Here is a 21,017-nt window from a genome sequence, read left to right as displayed (position 1 = left end):
TCTCGCCTCGGTTAGAAAAAGAAACAGCGCGACCTTTTCCGTTGATCGATCCCGAGTTTTTGTCGGCTTGCTATTTCTGTGCGCAATTACGCGTCGTCACGCGCGTATGTAACGTAATTGAGTTCTCCGCGTTTTCTCGCCGCGGATTTTTTTGCCTCGCGAGATACACTTCCCAGCCATTACGCGTTTTCAGTCGGAGACAGACTGACCTACATCGGAACCGAAGTGCGAACGAGGGGAAACTGTTGCGAATCGCTGGGAAGATGGGATAGGCAAAAATGTATAAAACGAGACCAAAATTACAGAGGCTATAAATAATTGTTTAGATTGGCTAATTTAGAATATTCATCTAGGCTCGAATGTCGATTAGTTTAGCGCGTAGTAGAAGTAGGAAGTTATTTATTCTAGTAACAAGTAAAAAATGAAACAAACCACAGTTTGTTAGCGACCTTTGTTTCATCGAATAATTAAATTGTCTGTTGCCCGTTTAAAAATATTTCACTGGAATTCTGATCTTTATTTATAAAACAAGGGATACACTCGTGTACTTATAGGTAGATGAGAGTTTTAATCATAGTTGAACTACCGTTCATTATCAATTGTTTAATTCCAACATTGACATCAGTAACACTTAACGAACCCTGGTTTATCCCTCGTTCTTCGATCCGAGAATTTGATCTAAGAACTCTTCTCATCTGCCAGGAGGCTCGAGAGTTTTCTGACACCAGACCCAGCAAATTATCCGAGCAATTTTCCAGCTGTGCGTATATCGCGTTGCGCGCCCGTCCCTTCCGCGAGCATAAAGGCGCACTCGCACCGCTATCTGACGTAATCGAGCGCGACCGCGGTCATTTACATCGCAGTTTACAGATCTCATTCCTTCGTCTCGTCTTCTGGTCGGTTTCTCTCCCCTTCCGCGAATGTACGCCGACTGGCCTCCAGACTGCAGGTTGATAAAATCCACTCCATTGGCGCCGTTGCCGATTAGCGACGCCCACGCACACCCTTCTCGTCGTCTCTTTTCCTTCATCCCTCCTTGTTCTCCAATTTTGACCCGATACAGGCAAAGTTCAGCAATCTAGGCGAATTAATGAATATTTTATTAAATAACACTCGACAGGTGAGCTTGAATGTTTTAAAGAAGCGGTGCGAAAGAAATACTTTGGGGAAAGACGAATATCGATTCCATATCCAAGGACAATTGTAGGGTAATTGGAGCGAGGTATGCTTGGTTGCAAAGCTGCCATACGGAAATGTAAATAAACGAGAGAAGCGTAGTCCGCGAATCGACGAGGAAATTTGTGAATTTTGAATCCAAATGTTTTGTAAGTTTTTTCGCAAATAATTAAAAGCTGATGCAACTGTATCAGAAAAAGTCATGATTCTCTTTCTAATTTTCATTAACCCCAGCTAAAATCGGAAACCCTCTTCGAGGAACCGAACTTGTTCACACATTCCCAAATACTCTCCAGTATTTGTTTGGGAATCCCCGTGATTTTCTCGTCGATTTATTTCCTTTGCGCTCCGCTCGCAAAAGTGCGCTCGATTTAAGCAACTTTCCACGAAGTTTGACGACCCTCTTTTTAGCTGGCAGTCGCGCGAAACACTTTTCCTCGAAGTTCTTTTACGCTACTCCTATGCCTGTTTTTTCCTTGAAAAAGTAACTCGAAGTTTCCTCGATTTCTCCATCTTTCAGATGACTTTCGACACCGCAAAATTAGTCGGGAAAGAAGATATTAAACGGGTTTCTAAACGTATCGAAAAAATTAAATATTTGTAAAGAATCGGAGTAGTAATATATTTGTACTTGCGAAATTTTATGAATTTTGAATTGCTCTTAACCAGTTATTTTTTCGTTTCAGGTGAGTTCCTTCGTTGGCGAGAGATTTATTTCCGTACCAATCGAGTTGAACAGGTAAACACGTTCTTTCTGGTTTTACCCGAAACAGGTGCGTTTTCCCTATTTAATTTTATGCATTTATCCCAGAAATTAATTAGTTTAGTCAGGGATAAAGCTCTGAACGGAGTTTTTATTGTTCATTTTAATTCTATTCCGTGCTCGCAACATACCAAGCATTGTCCGCCGGTTGTAACGGTGCAACGATCGTTAGTCCCGTCATGTAGTTCCCGCGATCGCTATGAGATGGGCATTCGACTTTCACGGGGTTCTCGATCCTTCTGGTGACTCACATGGATCTAAAGTTTACGTTCTAAACCCGATCGAAGACCGTGTTCTCCTTTTCCTCCTCTCCTGGACGGGAATAGCCAAGGATGTTCTTTTATTTCGAGTCAAGAGCAAGCGAAAAGTCCATTTCACTTCGAAAAATGACGCAGCCTGGTCCAAGTATTTGCTAGTAAAAAAAATAGATTCCTCTTCCAAAAAAGTTGATACACAACTAATGTTGAAATAAAAATTATATTAATATAATACAGGGCACAAATTAAAATATTAAGGTCTATTAGATAGAAATTCGAAGGATTTGCCCGAATAAAACGACAAGTTTTTGGTTTTACAGAAATTTGGCACGAAACCCAAAGGGTTAATCTCTCAGGGTTGACTCTCAGTCACCATTACGTTTCACGCAGCAAATCTATCAGCAATAATGTTTCTTCGGGTTTAATTTCTTTGACATTTGGAGTGTCAATAAAATGATCGTCGGTGAGGTAAAGGTGACCCGATTCTGAAATCTCGATAGTTTAGCATTCGTGGCAATAGAATGCTAAAAAAGCAAATGGAATACTAGAAAAGAGAGGCCTCCGTTGCAAAGGGTTAAATATTTCCCAACATTAACACGCCTCGAATATCAACCAATAGCCTCGGTATCCTTTGACGACCTCGAGCAGTCAATTGATCGCGTCTCGACTTCGACACAGTTGAGTCGTCAGATCGAGGCGTTTGAAATGCCAACTCGGCTGAAATCCCGCGTAACGTCTACTGACCCAGAGGTGAGAAAAAGGAACAGGGGGGGCTGGTGACCGTATGCATCCGTCTGGAATTCCTCCGTGACTCATCGGCATTCGCCAAGGGGCCAGACCCCCGGTATGGGAACTTCTTCGTGTACCCGTCTTCGCCTTTCCGTGCACGACGATGCCGTGACTCAACCGAATTTCTCATTGCTTCGATGCCCCTCACGAATTCCTCATTCAGATTGGGACTGACGCTTCCCGTCGAGGTTTTCGAATGAATGCATTTGTAGCAGTATTTAGATTTTTTTTTTTTTCTACAATTTTCCATGGATCGTTTTAATGCTCCGCGAATTTATGAACGTATCGTCACGAAAATTGAACTGGTAACGAATGTGTAACGATTGATAAAAATTCTGTTCGTCCTAGAAAATTCATACCTAAGATAGAAAGTTAATCTCTCGAGGGACGAATTTCAATATTTCAAATGCATTTCATTTTTGTTCTAATCGAATCGAGTCAAAGCAAAGCCTCAAAGTTACAACAGGTTACGACATATTTTCATATGTCTATGTAATATATGGTATATTTTTTAATTGTACAACGTATCGCGATTGTAATGCTCACTTCGATATAAAAGCAAACGTATACGTAGCTATCAATGATCCCTCCAGAGGTTAATAAGAAAGTTATTCTTAACGTGTTTAGTCGAATAATTTTATTTTTCGTTTAATATTGGCTGCAAATATATTCGTTTTGCACGGAATACCGTACATATATTTACCGCAATAAAAATGTACTCGTTCCATTCCGTAAAAGTCATCGACCCGCGTCGTCATTACCAAGAAGAAAATGTCGATCAACGACATTACGCATTATGCGTCCGCGATAACGCACAATACGATATAGTAGCACGTGGCTCGGTATCGTAACGTACGACCTTGAACTTCCTCGAATGATTCACGGCTCGTCCATTCATCCGACGGTTCGTTCATGCGCCGCGTGCTCGAGCGCGCTTACGCGGAAATGTTGTCAGAAAATGTACAAAAACAGTCGCACGTTTCCAGACTGCTTGGAATACACAATTTTTTCATGTGTTGTACATCGTCGAAGCCTAATTTCGGGAATTTCTTGAATTAAGATCAAGGAATTATATATAAAAGTGCGCGTAGGCGCGATAGATGTTTACGTTTGCCTCGTTAATCGTCGTTTCGATCTTTTTTTTCTCGGTTAAATTAGGCTCTGCAGGTTTCCGGAGCCGAAGATAAGCGAGTGCACGCCAGGCGAAGGTGAATCACCGATCTTTCATGGAGCTGTCCCTTCCTTTGCTCTTCCCGCCGTGGTAGCGTCTCTCGCGTGCCTTGTGACTCATCGATCTGGACTCTGGTGCCCGATGATGATCACCTGCGTGCTCGGATTCGGGAGAGTCGCGGAGCGAAGCCCATACACGATTCGAAACTCTTCAGAAATTTCGAGTCCAGCGCAGGGACAGAGCTTTATGAACATTAATTTTTATTTAGGGACAGAGCTTTATGATTCTGAATTCAACTTTGCAATTTTTTGTCTCTTCGAATCGTTATCGTTGACATCCTTGACAGATGAATCTTCTCTAGAGCTTATTGAGAATTTTGTTTATTACATTTTTGTGATTTTTCCCCTTTTTCTTATCAAGTTATCACTTGACTTCCTTGGCTCGTGTAGGTTATTGAAAAGGATTTTATATATATACCGTTGAAAATGCTCCTGCGTTTGGATGAGCACTATTGAGTTTCTTGACATTTTTCTATTAAGTTTATATTTTTTCCCTTCTTATCAACAACAACCCCCTTTAATTACGCTTCTACATACACCATTTAAAAAAGACCTATCCCAGACTAAACCATGGCTCACGATAATCCTAACAATTCAACAAAACGTTACGCACAAACTGTTAACCCTTTGCGCTCGCTTGGCGCTCCTAGGGCGACATGTGTAATGTAAAAGTGATTTTTTGGACGTACAATTTCGATTGTACTTACATCAGGATACAGCTAATTATTAATTGAAATAATAATACATTGAGTCACGAATGTTCGTAAATGTTTCTTTTCGAAAGAGAGTTTTTGCTTTTATAGAAATTTGGCTAGAACCCAAAGAGTTAACCTCTCAGGGTTGACTCTCAGTCACCATTAGGTTTCACGCAGCAAATCTACCAGCAATAATGTTTCTTCAGATTTAATTTCTTTGAAAGTTGGAGTGTCAATAAAATGATCTTCAGTGAGGTAAAGGTGACCCGATTCTGATATCTCGATAGCTTAGCATTCGTGGCAATAGAATGCTAAAAGAGCGAATGGAATACTAGAAAAGAGAGGCCTCCGGTGCAAAGGGTTAAATATTTCCCAACATTAACACGCCTCGAATATCAACCAATAGCCTCGGTCGGTGTATTCGTCATCACCATTAACTTCGAACGACAGGAATGCTGTTGTGTCGTTCGTGGCTCCAGAGTAACGATGTTTCCAATTCGCGACACGCTTCATTTTGGCGAAACCAGCGAAACTCTCCTCCTTCACCTCTGGGTGCGTGTTCCCTCGAATTCTTTCTCACGGAGGCCACGTAGGATGATTCACGCCCGTTATCGAGCCACTCGAGACACGTGGTTTTCTCCGGAGCACGATAAGAATGCTCGCGAAACGCGCGATGGAACCAGTCGGCTTTATCGACGGACTATTTACGGCATCTTACGCGGAAAGAGATTGTTCGTCTTACACTCGGGCTTCCTCAATGAGTGTCGAATATAACAAAGTGACGTAATTGTCGGAAATAATGCTCGATCGTCGTCTCGTTCATTCAATCTCGACGGATTCGTCATGTGTTTATCATTCAACGACTTCTTTCCGTCTCGATTCGTCGGTGTTCGCGTGTAGTTAAATTGCTCCCGAAACGTGAAATCTAGGTTATGGGATCGGCCTCAAGAAGAAGCACCCTCTGAATTTTTAACCGACTTCGGAAAGGAGGAGGTTACTTAATTCGACATGTATTTTTTTTTTTTGTGTATGTTCACTGATTACGCCGAGATGGCTTGACCAATCGGAGTGAAACCTGTTGCATCTTATAGTGCATGTCTCCTCGGTGGTCCTATTCTCAAGATTTTTTACGATATGTAATTTTTTACTCGTTTTTTTGTATTCTATGCGATGTTTACCTGCCGCACCTTCGGAGAATACGTACAGGAATAAAATTCCTGTTTGGAAGAGGAGACGTACTTTCTTTGAAATCTCAATTCTTTATTTGGATATGTAGAACTATGAATGAGCATAAACATCCGTAGACCAATCATCGCGTTTAGTGCGTCCATGGAGAGAAATTCCAGAAATAAGATCGAACAATCGTCGCTGACGGTTCCCGACGGCTCGTCATGCGTCTCGTAAAGTCGCGTTATCGGTCTTCCTGTTTCGTGAAACCGCGATGCGTCACGACTTTCTAAACCTAGCACCGGGGCAAACACTTCCTCGCACCTTGTCGTTGAACTTCATTCGGTCGTAGCTTTCTAAACGCGTTCGAAGAAGGAAATTCTGCCATGGGTTTTCTCAAAGATGTCGTCCGGCAAACACGATCTTGATATTTTTAATTCATCTTGTAGTGGACTTAAAATTACTCACAAATATTAATTAGTCACCCAAGGTGATCACTTCTTCTATTCTATTCTACTTAATAGACTGTTGTTCTTTTCTTTAACATTTTATGAACTGCAAAACGACGTTTTCTTTTCTTGTTTTCTTCCTCTTTATCTAATAACAGTGCTACACAGCACAGATTTTTAAAAGATAGGTGTGAAAACATTTTCGACGATAATCAGTAGACTGCGGATCTTTATGCAAAATAAAATCTTCGCGAACGTGCCTACAAATACTGAACCTAAATAGGAATTTCTTTTATTCTGCAAATATTATAACATGAACTTTACTTTCAATCTTGTTTATATTCTTGCATATTGTTCGTCTTTGGTAGGTTCTTGTACATACAAATTTTCTGTAAATGCATAAAGATCCGCAGTTTAGTAATCAGTAACGTTCGTTGCCTGTCGTTGTCGAAAGCGAACTGATGATATAAATACTACATTGCTTTTGTCGGAACCGACAAAATTTGTAGGCACGTTCGCGAAGATTTTATTTTGCATACAGATCCGCAGTCTACTGATCGGAAACGCGTCGTGTCTGAACGGATAATATAAATCGACCTTAAAGGAACATTTTTTCGATGACGAAGAATGTTCGAGAAATTGAAATGTCAGATCGGGTTAGCGACTATACGTTCACCTGTCGTTGGAACAATTTTCCTTGCCAAGAGATCTGCATGAAGATCATTCTCCACTCGAAATATTAGGATAATGAAATTCTCCGCGTTGAACCGATGGCTCCTCGGTCGATCTTGCCCAGAGGGGCTAATGGCGTCGTAAATAACGCGCGAGGAGAGCGAGCCGAAGATTAAAAGGCTTAAGATTAGAATATGCCCGCGTTCGATTGAGTCGAATGTTTCGCATAGCGACTGGTGCGTCGAACCTTGCCAGCCCGATCCAAAGATCGCGGGCTTCGTCTATTAGGATGCCAAGCATAACTCGGAACGCTCTATAAGAGGATACACGCTTCTCTTTACCTGCTTATCGAGCCTGACGCTCGATGGGGAATTTTACATACGAACGTTTAAAATTCTCATTGTGCCTTCCATGGCTCGATGCCGCGTTTCAAGTCGTTTTCAAACTTACGATTGCTTCGATATTATACGTCTTATTGGTCTCGACCAGGATCCTCATTTGATTAAAAATTGTTTGGAATCGTTATTGGTTACGTATTGGAATTAATTACGTTTGTATTTATTATTTCGGAGCGGATCAAAGATAGTTACGAGAATAGTGGCCTGTTGGTTCGAACGAAGAGTTCGATTCTTTAGAATTTTAATCAAACAAAAAAATATGAAGTTTCCTACCGAGTAATCCATGTTCAGGAACTGTTCGTGCCTAAGAACGCGAGCCTAATAAGACGCAGGGAACACGCGTGCGCAATCGAAGGCCTCTCAAAAGATCAAATTAACCATCGCGCGTCATCGTCGGCTCGAAAATGTACTTCCTAGGTGCACGTTGCTCTCGGTCGCGTCTAAATCGAGATGCACTTCAATCGAACGCTCGATGCAGCCCCTTGCAACCGCACTCAAACCCGAATTAACGAACTTAACGGAGCCAGCACCGCGACGTCGTTCCTTTAATCGAGCTCCACTTAATTACGGGAACTAGCGAGATCTTTTCTTCTTGTTTTCTTACACTCGAATCGGAAAGGTAATATGGAGGTGGTAATTGGTCGAGTGCTCTGACGAATAGCAGCTAGAAGAAATACATAGTTGACTTCTTATTAGAATTTTAGAATTTATTTCATCTACATGTACTTATCGATGACGAAATTGATCTAAAATTGGTTCGATCCTCGGATCTAGGGAGCGTCCACGAAAACGGGTCGAACGAGATGGCGAGTCGCGATCATCGACGCGAGTCGTGACATCCTTGACTCGAAAGTGACTCACTCTAGCGAGTTACGCCACTCGTGACACCTAATCGTCCTTCTGGAGTCCAAGTTCAGGGCTCCTTCCGTGGTTTTCTCGAGAGGTCGATCCGTCTGCGCAAGTGGGCCGAGTTTCATTGGAGCCAAACACCTCTGTATTCCAATGAAACTGGCTGCGCACGCTTCTATATCTTACTTGAAATGTTTATTCATAGAATCCTCTTGTAAAGTACTCTAATTACAGGATTTCCTTACGAAGTGCATCTTTCATCAAAATTCATTTGCCCTTTGGAAGGTTTTCTCGCTATCTTTCATAGGTAACCGAGACACGAATATTGTCCAATAATATCTATAGGTAATATTTTCGCAAATAAAGTAGTCCATACTTTATGTCGGGGCATGGTGAGCAATTGAACGAAAAAATTTCACCAGGATCGGTTAGAAATAGCGAGAGTTAGAAGGAAATCACAAACTTGAAATCTTACGTATCAACAAACCAGCCAAAGAATCTTGAAATTTCCTTCAAGATCCTTGCTATCAATTAAAATTCCAAGAAATAGAATATACCATAGCTTCATAGAGAATTACTAAAAAATGCAAATTTAAATTATGATCAAATAACTTTATTTTCATGATCAGTAATAATTACGACAATTTCATTATTATCATCACTGCCAGTTCTTGCTGGAGCAATTACTGTACTACTAACAGATCGAAATCTTAATTCATCATTCTTTGATCCTTCTGGTGGTGGAGATTCTGTTCTTTAGCAAGATTTATTTGTATTTTTTGGACATCCCGCGTTTTCCAAAAATTCCCAAGATTTAACTGTATCCTTTCCTTCTGTCTTCCATGGCAAATATACGCAAACGACTTCCAGCAAAGCGAGGGACGTCTCGATTCGCGAAACTCGTTTAGGTCTCGCGACGATTGAATAAAAAACGGAGCCGAGCGATCTCGAGGTGGCTCTTATAAATAAATTTGACCCTTGTGGTTCGCGGTAAGGATGTCAATTAGATTCCTCGCCGCGTACGTTGCACATTGTGCATCCCTCGGTGCACTCGACCCGCTCGATTCACGATCATAGTACGCTCCGCGGTTACGTCACCGCCCAATGAATGGACCAGCTCGTTCCACGGATCGGACGAGTTACTCTGTGAATGGCCAGCGTCTGGAGCGTGCTGTAAACCAGTGTTTTTCATGGTTAAGGATGGCGTCACCTTTAAACAGAAAAAATTATTAATGCAAATTGTAGCAGCGTTAAAAGTAAAGTTGAAGAAGAAATTATGCGAGAATAATTTACGAGTTATAGACTTTCTTTGATTTTGGAGCAAATGCAGAAGATGCGTGTGATATAGATCCTCTAAATCGAAATTTGAAAGAAAATTGTTTACCATTTTCGCCATTTTTACCATCTGTTGTTGTATGCTCCTATCGTTACATGAATTATGAAATGTCATATAAATCTGAAAACGGTTGAATTCAATTATAATATCCAACCACAACCTGTCGGTGAATTATTAAAGTACAGGTTTTCTCGTTTTTTTTTTCTAATTCACGAGATGAAAAACAATTAATGCAACATAATGAGTAATCCTGCAGGAAAAAAAAACACATTAATTACACGTACTTGTGGAGAGATCGATCGAATCGCGTGTGGACTCTTGCGATAACCATATCGGGCTTCGAGGATTCGCGGAAACGCTAATTGAGTCACCTTTGGAGAGTCTAGTGCGAATAATTAATTATTCATCTAGTCTGGCGCGCAGTCGTAGGCAGATGGATCTGGTTTCTCGAGTTGAAGCTGGAGATTCTTCGACACATCCCAAGAATCCGTTTTATTCTTTATATTCTTCAAGAAATCCATAAACGACACAAGCTACTTAATCATAAACAGTGCAAAGATAATGGGGCTATACAGTCAGTCTCATAAGTATTCGTACCTTTGTCTAAATTAAATTATAGGTTTAATATTTCCGAACAAATTTTTCATTAGAAGTATATACATGTAGAAAGTTTATTCATATACACGTTTATTAGGTTGTCCCAAAAGTTTCTTTCGTTTTATTAATAATATATACACGATATTTTATATTTTATGTTACATCACTGAATTGTGTATGATACATTACGCTTCATTACTGTTACAGCATTAACGTCTAAGAAATTAGATTGTCTATTTATATAAACACTGCCACAGAAAATAATTGAATGCAACTCGCGAAAGAAACTTTTAGGACAACCAAATATAACGAAACATTTATTTGGAAAGATCAAACCTGTCATTTAATTTAGGCAAATTTCTCCTCCCATGTTTCCGTATAATTGGCAATTATATAATCTAATATTCAGGGTATTCCTCGCTTTTAAAACCCGTTCAAAGTTCACGAATCCCATCTAGATTTATTTTCTTTAACACCTCGCTTTCTCGATTAATTTATTTAGTTTTTCATCGAAGAGCCCTTTCGCCCATATATGGATGGCATGGCAGTCAACGTGTTAACGTACTACCAAACTTCTGACCCAAACAACAATTTCTTTCAAACTATCGGATGCAGTCCGACGATGACCTGAAAAGGGTGAATTTCCCAAGAGGATGATCGTCGAATGGCGCAACGCCCACGCAGTCAGCTAGGCGCGGCTAGGTTCGGGAGACTTCTACGAAGAAACATCCTCCTCGATGTTGACACTAGGTACACCTTTCCACGGAACCTCCTTTCCCTCTTCTCCGATCGATCTCCCTCCATCCGCGCGATGATTCACCGATTCCTAGGAAGTGGCTGCTGCCTGTTACCTGGTCGACGCGATTAGGCGACCCTCCGATCTCCTCCCGCCACCTGTTTAACCTTCCCCCGCCCGTTTATTCGAGCCAGCTGATCACTGCGGCCACCTCCGCGAGTGGCTCAGTGCACGCGCCGGTTCCCCTGATAGCGCGACGCCTCTGATAACGGGTATTTTTACCGAAGAGAGATCCAGTGTGGCGGTAGTCTTCCGTTGGTGCTCGTGGCGCGCGATCTCAACCGTTTCCGATCCGTGCCGAGCGATCCTGGTAGCGTACTCGCGGTACCTCGATCTTTGCTCGCGGTGAACGCTCCGAGTTAGGCTCGTCTGACGCGGTGAACGGTGCTAGCCGTTTCTTACCGTCGGCAAAGCGAATAAGACAAGCGTACCAACCGTTTTACGTGACTCGTGACGCGCGATCGACGGCTGTCGATCATCGTGGCGAAGGTGGATTGGATACGCGTGGCGCGAGTGGTGGATACACCGGTGAGGATGTGATTTCGTTGGTAATCTGTAGCTGGGGATCAGCTGTTGGAACGAGTGGTGGCTATTTAGGGGGGAGGGGAGTTGTTATCAAAGGGAGAATAGATGCAATTTTTAGTCGAGGCACCTAGAAGGATTGAAAGAGATAGAAGGTCTTGGCCTCTGAGTTTCTGAGCATCCGATTGATAATTGGAAGGATAGATATTCTCTGCGTGGAAAAAACCGTCCTCCATTTTTGAATTCTTATTAATTCTTCTTGATTCTTCGTCTCGTGGAAATTCCTCACGACTCGTGATCTTAAGTAATTCTTCTTAATTCTTGATCTCGTAGAAATTCCTCTTGACCCCAGGTAATCGTAAACACGCAACCACTCACATTAATTGTCTCGTACTTAGCAATAATCAAAATTTTCGTCCACGTTTCCTCGCGAACAAAGCGTCCTCGAACCTGCTCCCCTCTCGTGCTGCTTCCTCCACGAACACCTGACCGCTCGTACGGAAAGCGTTAGGGTCACGAGGTTACCATTCACCGATTTCGGGTGTCTGGACGATCGCGTACGTTCGAAATTAACAGGCGTCTGGCACTTCCGCGTGTCCGAGCGCATAGAAATGCAGCGACGCGGACGCGTCTCGACGCCGACTGGAGTCGAAACCATGCATTCCTCGTCGCGCGTGTTCAGCGCGTGACTTCCCGCCGGAAACGGACGTTTCGATTTCCTCGGTGGGCGTCGATGAGCCTCGACCACCGCGAAAATCGGACGCTGGTGTCGAAAATAATCCGACGGCCGCCTTATCGTAGTCTCGGCGCGCATTATCGACTGATAACGTCGCGGAGAGATAAAAGGAAGCATTTTCGTCCTGAGTGGTTCCGTCTCGAGCGCAGCTTCGAGTTGTCGGCGAACTTGCGAGAATTTTCGTTTGGCGGAAACGTTGCAAGAACGCCCAGTTTTGGGATTTTCGTGTTGCGGAGCGCGGGAAGCCCTGTTTAAGAGGCGCTGTGGATTACCCCTTAGGTTACTTGTTGGGACATCGAGGGGTGGGAAATAGTATAAAAATTATTTTGAGAAGTATGTTTCAAGACACGAGTATTGTTCGACTTTCTAGTGGTTGGAATACATACAGTGGGTGTAGAATGTATTCGTAGACCGATCAATTTCCTAAAAAACTTTTCTGTGAAATTCTATAGATTCTTCTTATAAAAAAATGATCTCGAATACTCTTGAGGCTTCTCGATGAATCGATGGAATTTCTGTTTGTTTCCGCTGCTTTCGAAAAGCTTGTTGAGCTGGCTATAGTTTACGAAGGTTTTCGTGCATCCAAGGAATTCCCTCGGAACACCTCGTGTTTGAACAGCTGTTGCGCGAGGGGTTGGTGTCGCTGGAAAGCAGATACCATACTCGACCGAACGCAATCTGTCGATCGGGATCGATGGTCCTACAGCGAAATTCTTATCGTCGTGTAATTTCCACTCGTCGAGCACGATCCATTTCTAATCCGTTCTTACTTTCGATACGAGGCCTCCTCGACCGTGTTCTCCCATAGAGTTTATTATTTTAAACGATCGCGTCTACGTGTCTTCATCTTCTCGATTTCTTAATCGCACAGATTCATAATTATTTACCTCGTCAGATTTTTCTAAACGTTTCCAATTATTACGAAATAAAAAAAGAAAAAAAATAATCTTCATCCAGAAACTCATAGAAACAGTTACTCGTTTATTTCAACGTTACAATTTAGTAACTTTGAACACGAAGCAACGGTCGTTTCTGTCGAGGCAGATATTTATGAACGTGTCGCGAATTTGAATGTTTTTTCGTCGCGCTGCAGAGTGCGATCGAGAAACAAAATAAAAGAACAAATGTTTCGAAACAGTTACGTCGAGCGTACATCGAGTCTCGCTAAGGATCTACGAACACTTTGACGTAAAGCGGTGAAACCAAATACATACAGTGTCTGTGATCGATCGTCGAACGCCTTTGGTTATCGTCTCCCGAGTGGTGCCGAGCAACAGAAGCTTTATGAATGAGTGTCGACAGGGGATTGAACATGCTGCACAAGCATGGAAGCAGATCCAAGAGCAGTTTGCTGTACAAAGGTAGCAGAGGCGCCTTCCTGAAGTCCGTAAGTAATTGGACGAACGAATATTAGGTTGACAAGCAGCCAACAACGTCGATGTTGAATCTGTCTCTCTGCGTTGTTTACTGTGTAAACATTGTTTCACGACGGAGTTGTTGCATCGATACGGTAACTGGAAGTCGCTTAATGAAATGGCTCGTAGTTTACCTGAGAAATCTCTAAACGATTGATAGCAATCGTAGAAAGTTAAACAAAAGTAAGGAAATAGTTTTGGACCACTGAATTCGTATTTTTAACCGACTCGGAAAAGTAGGAAGTTACTCGATCCGACATGTAAAATTTTGCAACTCTAAATAATTTTATTTTAAATGAAAAGCTTTTTATGAAATTATGTAGGATATTTCAATATGAAATTTAAGTTTTAATTGCCACCCGAAGAAAAACGGAAAGAGCAGTCATTTGTAATCAAGACCATTTTCTGATTTGTTACTTTTTAACCGTTTTTTTTTTTTTGTGTGTGTGGAAAAAAACGTAAAATTTTGCAACTTTAAATAATTTTGCTTTAAATGAAAAGCTTTTTCTGAAATTATGTAGGATATTTCAATATGAAATTCAAGTTTTAATTGCCACCCGACAAAGCACGGAAAGAGCAGTCGTTTGTCCTGTACTCGTTATTCGAAGTTTCAACAGAATAGAACCCATCTCTGGCACCCGTTTAAATAGAAATCGTAAAATTAGCGTATATTGCAGAGTCTGTGTAAACGCACGTCACTGACGCGAGTTTGTCGTTCCAACGAAAATCACTTGCAAGATGTCAAGTAAGATTGGAATGTCTCGTTATCGGGATCATAAAAAGCGACGCATTTGCGCGTCCGCGTAATTACGCATACTCCCGCGATGACTGTTCCGAAGAACATACAAAATGACATCACGGCGCGTTCGACTCTGTGGGTTCGAGGAAACTCGAAATCTTGAACGTCGATCACGCGAAAGGTCAATGTTGGGAATAATCCGTCTCAATTGATCGATTAAAAATTCTAATCGTGACTCTTTGATATATATAATCAAATATTAGGTTGTCCCGAAAGTTTCTTTCGTTTTATTAATAATTAATATATACACGATATTTTATGTTTTATGTTACATTACTGAATTGTGCACGATTCATTTCGCTTCGTTACTGTTACAGCATCAATGTCTAAGAAATTAGATTGTCTATTCATAGAAACACTGCCACAGAAAATAATTGAATGCAACTCACGAAAGAAACTTTTCGGACAATCTGATAGAAATTATTGTATATTTGTCTTTAACAGTAAAGTTGCACGAGCTCGCATAGTTTCCATTGCGATAGTTTCATTTCGCTCGGCGCATCTCGCCTTATCGCGGCAGGTTATCGCCAAGATTCCCGCGAAGCGAAGGTAACGCAAAAATTGCACGAAAGGAGGCACGTTGACGGTAGTCTTTATCGACGACGATCGCGAAACTGATAAGATACGGACTTTAGTTGATGAGGATCGCGGAATGAGAACCACTGCGGGAGGCCGAGAGCACGGCGCGCAGTCTAATCACAATGTGACACGCGCACATGATTCACCGTTTCGGTTACAACGAATGAGATAAGCGTTGTGTAATTTTTGAATTCATTCAAGTCGAATTACACAACTTACGTATGCTCGCGTCATTCTCTCGATCGGTTACGAACGAACTGACACCTAAAACACGAGGGTCGCCGACTAATGTACTCTACTACAGAACAGAGTTGGGAAAAACCCCGGATCACGTTCACCTGAAGTTTACCGATATGTCGAGCATTTTCCAACGAAGGAACCGAGATAAAAATATCGGTATACTTCAGCTGCTTGTAGTCTAGGGTTTTTCCCAACTCTGGTACACAACTGATCCGATATCTCTTGTATCTAGGATCTTTAGTTTTAGAATAAAGATGGACTCAATCGCTTGCAGAATAAAGAGGATCTGTTTTATTATTAAAGTACAAAGATACGGAGATCAAACACTGAATGGGAAGTACGTTACTCGGTTGAAAGACTCTTGTAAATTTCGAATGGTTCCAACCGTTCGTCGTCGGAATAGCGATTCTTTGATCGCTCAGTAGGAACGTCTTTTACAAACGAACGGGCTCGTTACAATAATGGGAATCCGTCTTAAGACTACTTGCTAAAACCCAGAGAAAACTATTCTATGCGCTCGGCATCGTCGAACGGTCAGCCGGGCGTATGGCTTTTATGGGCCTACGTCAAGGAGGAAAACTCGAAACGAAAATCCAAAGCTTCAAAATACCAATCTAATCTCAGTGACTTAGCTCAAAATCTACTTAGTTTTTATTTTTAACATTGTATAATTAATTAGTTTCTTAGATTATGTAATTGCAAGGCATTAAAGTTACATGCTTGTGACTGTGGCGGTACGTCTTGCGTTTGCCGCAAGCGACCGATACCTTTCTTTCAAGTAATCGATGATCCTCCGATTCCTACAGACACGGGCCTCCCTTTAACGTTTCGCCGTTTAAAGCCGAACTTACTAGTGTACTTGGAGCGTCTCCACTTCTTATATGTATACATAGAATGTCCTCCGCTATCTCTTTAACGGTTCGATCTTTAAAGCCGAACCTGCTAGTGGACTTAGGGCGTCGCTAATTCTTACATATATACGGTCCTTGATTTCCCCTTTAACGTTCCGGCGTTTAAAGCCGCACCTGCTGGTGGACTTTGGGAACTATCTACGAGCCTACTGGTACGAGGGGGATCGTAGTTCGCGTGTTGTTCGAGTGTTCTTTAAATTCGGGATTCCTTTCGGTGTGGCTTCTTTAAGGCCCCATATCGCAGTGCGCGCGCGGCAAGTGGGTGTATTTTTAATAATTTTTTTCGAGCAAACGATGAATGTGTTTTTTTTTCTTGATGCTCCTATCCAATATATACATGAATAAGACACTACACAAATTTTCTTATCCAAATATTACCAATAGTCTATTCGTATTCTATTTGCTACGCTGCTACCAAAAGGACACTCTGCCGAAGTTGCTACCTGGTGGTTGACAGCGATTAAGCCATACGGTTCATCTGAAGAAGAAAAAGATATATATTTATAAACTAGATATATAGGTTTATAGCACCACGTAGGGAAATTTCGATATCTAGAACAAAAAAATGGCGGACCAGCGAATTATATTTCCAATTTTCACGGACAATTTTCATTTTTTATGAATAAAAATAAAATAGAAGGGGACCCTTTATAAAAAAAAATTCCTACGTGGAGCTTAAAACATATATGTCTAGTTCATAAATATATGTAATTTTTTTTCTTCGGATGAACCGTATGGCTCGATCGCTGTCAACCACCAAGCAACAACTTCGTCAGAGTGTCCTTTTGGTAGCGGCGTACACCGCAAACTATTCGTACGAGGGGGTATCCAATATTTGGATAAGAAAATTTCTGTAGTGTCTTATTTATGTATATATTGGATAGAAGTATCAATGAAAAAAAAAGCATTCATCGTTTGCTCGAAAAAATGATTAAAAATACACCCACTTACCGCCCGCACACTATGGTACGGGGCCTCAAAAGGCCACCTCTTACTACTACTACCACCACCTTTTTTTTTACGTGGAGAAATTGATTTATGCAAGACTTTCTCAACGGAAGGGATAGTGTAGGGCTCGGGGCTGTAGGGAGGGACCACCACCACCTCCTCCCTTATCTTCTTCTACTCCGCCAGCCTCTTCCTTCTCCTTCTTCTTAACCGATTTCGAAAAGGAGGTGGTTACTCAATTTGACACGTATATTTTGTTTTCTTCTCTATTTTACTCCGTTTTCATTCGCACTACCGAAGAGAGTCTCGAATTCATTCGAAAATCAGTCGAAATAAACGAAGAAGGACAATTTAAACCTTCTTGGCTACCGAATGAGAGTCCCTGCGGCGCGGCACACAGTCTAATCACAAAGTGACGCTCGCGTATGCGTCACCGTTTGGGTCACAAACGAGATTCTTGCTAAGCAAGCGTCCTATCGGACAATCAAAGCGTCGGCGTCGCCGCGCGTCACGACCCGTTACAACGTCGGTGACATCATTCATTCGCGCTAAAACCACGCGCTACGTATCGTCGAGCGTGTGTGTCCGCTCGTGTTTCTGTCTCTCTGGGAATCAATGTCACACGATCGGGCGTGCACACGCAAGACGAGAGGTCAGGTTTTCCAACATCGTCGGATGACTAACCGTTGTGTTTACTGTTGTGATGACTTCTGCTTTGCTCGCGCGCGCGCCCGCGACTGTGATCGGAATAGGGAAAACCAAGGGGGGGGATCGTTATTCGTGTTACGCGCAGAAATTCACGATTCCAACGGAAAAAATTGAGGCTTGTCAGCTTGACACTCTGACACTCGACAATTTTGTGAGAATTTTTTTTTTTTTTTTTTTTTTTTTTTTTACGTAGTTTGATAGCTGGATAAAATCGTAAAATAACTTTGTATTTGTTTTCAAGTTTGTACGAAGTTGATTCATTTTAACCCTTTGAGGTCACCCGGGGTTAAAATGACAGCCAAGTACAACTTGAAGTTAGAATTACTGTAAGTTATTAATTTTATGAAAATATATTAAAAATTGACAGTTATGATTTTTTTTTTAGTAAAAAAAATTTTTTCTTCTTTTTACGCATTGCCTCCTTGCTGATTTTTTCGCCATTTTGAAAATTTGATAAAAAATTTTTGTCAGTATATTCTTATTCCGAAGGGTTCGAACCAATATCCTGATTTTCATGAGTCGTTCGAAACGATTACTGGCAACCCGGCAATCGTTTAAACATGGCTGGAGTCATTGGGACCCCCTGTGACCGGCGCGTTATTTCCGGAACGTGTGACTTCGGAGGGTTAAGAATGTTCTTTGCCTAGGTACAGTTACAATTAAAAAAAATATAGAACTTGTTATTGAAACGTAGCAATTTCTAGGCACGAAATAAAATCATGTTACATTAGCAGTGAGATTCTGAAAATCATCCGGAGCCGCTAGTTGGCACTACCGAAAATGTCTTCGAGCGGAAAGGGTCGACAAACCGTTTCTCGGTAGCTATTTGTCATGTGCCGCTTCTTTGGCTACCGTGTCGGTCCTTCTCGGAATTGTCGATTCGCCAGAGTGTGTTCTCGACATACCTTTCCGATTTCGTGGTCGTCCGACGAACGCGAGACTTCGGTCCCCCTTGGACTCTTACGCAACCGAGACCCTTGATTGGATGCTGTAGGGACGATTAAGGGTGCCCCCTATAAAACTGCTCCTCCTCTCGCGTGGTGCAACAACACGGGCAAATCTCGAAGCAAATTGGAACGGTCTGGTCGTCGTTATTAGGTTCTCTGTGTGTGGGCGTGTATCGCTGTCAGGCAGTGATTAGTGATTATATTTGGAGTATTCTTTGGGGTGTTCATTCACATAGGATACCAAACAGATTTTCCATATGGTTATGCTACATAAGGCGTCTGTAAATTTATTAATCCTCGTACAATTTTGGATAACGATAATAAACCTCCCCCTAGGAAAATTTATTATTATTGTTGTTGAAACAAATATACCACCTGGGTTTTATATATTAGTACACATCATCATTCGTTCCTTGAAAAAATGTAACAACATCCTCGCCCTTCGTCAATGAAATACACAATTGTAATCGTTAAATTAACCAAGATAATTCCTCCAATTCCTTAAAAATTGCCTAAAGAAACCGATTGGTCCGCTTCGCGTGGAAAGTTTCGTCGTCACCTACGTACCTGTGCCAATCACTCGCGATCCGAGAATAAGTAAACCCGCGTTCCAATCGAAGGCCAATCGTCAATTAAGATTCATTAGCTCCCGGCGACCTTGCGTCGGCAATTCGTTCGAGTAATTAATTTAGGTGGTCCTCCCGATCCCCCTCGATCGCGAGCTCGTTGCCAAACAACTGGCGTCGATTTGCAACGCGCCGCCTAATGAGTCTTAATCGCCGCATTCCTCTTGCCATTCCCTTACATAAGCACGGAACGTATGAACGCAACCGAGTTGCACTGGCCGAACGCCATAAACTCGATACACGCAACGAGTATGGCGTGTCTCGACTATTTTCATCCTTTATCTTTTCTTTTCTTTTTTCTTTTGCGCAACGTTCGACGTCTTAATCGGTCACTCGACTTTTTCGTTTCGAGCTTTCGAAAAAGTCGCGTCGAAATAGACCGCGAAACGTTTCGTTATCTCTCGATGCTAGGGAACTGGGCGGCGTACCGACAGTCGTAACGTTCGGCTCGCAAAACAAACGTTTCAAAAGAATACGAACTTTAAAGAAACACGTTAATCGGAGTATAGTAGAAATTCGATAAAGAGATCCAAAATTAGAATACACAGTCGAGATAACGGTATTTCGCAAGGTACTTTATTTTGCCATCGAGAATTCTAATCAGTCAACTTTCAAAAGAAATCGTAATACTTTCTTAATTAAAAGCTATTTACTTCTCTGTTTACTAATAAACGGTCGACGTAGATATCCCAGTTAAATCACGTCCGAGTATTTTTATTTTTGTTTCGCGACTCCGTGGCAATAGCAGCGATAACGATTCCAGTTTTTCGAGATTAGACGCGGCATTAGCGGGTATTCCGCGAAAACGATTTAATCGTATCGTTGTTGATTTTGTAGATCGGCAATCAGGTAGAGCGTTCCGAGCGATTCGAGTAACGCACGCGAGCTTCTGAGAAAAATGGAGCCAATCCAGAACGCATAGACTTTTTCCTATCGCGGAAAATGAAATGATTATTTATCGGTAAAAATAGCGAAATCGATGTTCTGAATAATTTATCCAAACTACGCGTTTCGAGGCGCGGAATCTTTTTGGAAGTTAACGGAATCGCGTGGTCCATAAAATGATGCAGAAAGCATACATCGATAAGATAACGTAAGTCACAAACGCGAGATACAATTTTGAGGAAGGGAAACAAGGAATATAGACCAAATAATTTCGTTAATTTCCAAAGATGGAAATTGTGAATGAATTGGATACTCCGTCGAATAACGCCCAAGTCTAAAGTTCGCCTCGACCAGCGACGATTCGGTTTTCGCGCCGCGTGGAATTTCTCCGTTCCGTGGGCTTATCTCGCGTTTCAATGCCACGACGAGTCGTCAAGGAATTCTCCTCGCTGTGTCTCGGCTAGGCGAGAGAGAAAGAGGGGGAGAGAGAGAGAGAGAGAGAGAGAGAGAGAGAGAGAGAGAGAGAG

At 42.0% G+C, this 21,017-nt stretch overlaps 1 protein-coding gene across 6 annotated transcripts in view; it reads left to right on the top strand.

Annotated features, from left to right (window-relative positions):
• The window catches only part of LOC128892040 (NAD(+) hydrolase sarm1), a 120,311-nt gene that overhangs the window by 68,832 nt on the left and 30,462 nt on the right, over positions 1-21,017 (top strand). The window contains exons 1-2 of one of the 6 annotated variants that reach the window (XR_008460997.1): positions 11,438-11,702; positions 13,571-13,819. The exons of 4 other annotated variants lie outside the window; for them this stretch is intronic. Coding sequence is in view for 1 of the 2 variants with exons in the window: in XM_054152090.1 (XP_054008065.1) it covers positions 13,721-13,819 (99 nt within the window). In the remaining variant the exon portion in view is untranslated. Of the gene's footprint in view, positions 1-11,437; positions 11,703-13,570; positions 13,820-21,017 lie in introns of those variants that run through there. One more of the 6 variants, XM_054152090.1, reaches the window with a different exon arrangement.

The sequence above is a fragment of the Hylaeus anthracinus genome, unplaced genomic scaffold, assembly GCF_026225885.1.
Source record: "Hylaeus anthracinus isolate JK02 unplaced genomic scaffold, UHH_iyHylAnth1.0_haploid 12002, whole genome shotgun sequence".
Taxonomy (NCBI): domain Eukaryota; kingdom Metazoa; phylum Arthropoda; class Insecta; order Hymenoptera; family Colletidae; genus Hylaeus; species Hylaeus anthracinus.
Note: the sequence above shows the minus strand (reverse complement) of the source record. Positions and strands in the feature narration are given on the sequence as shown.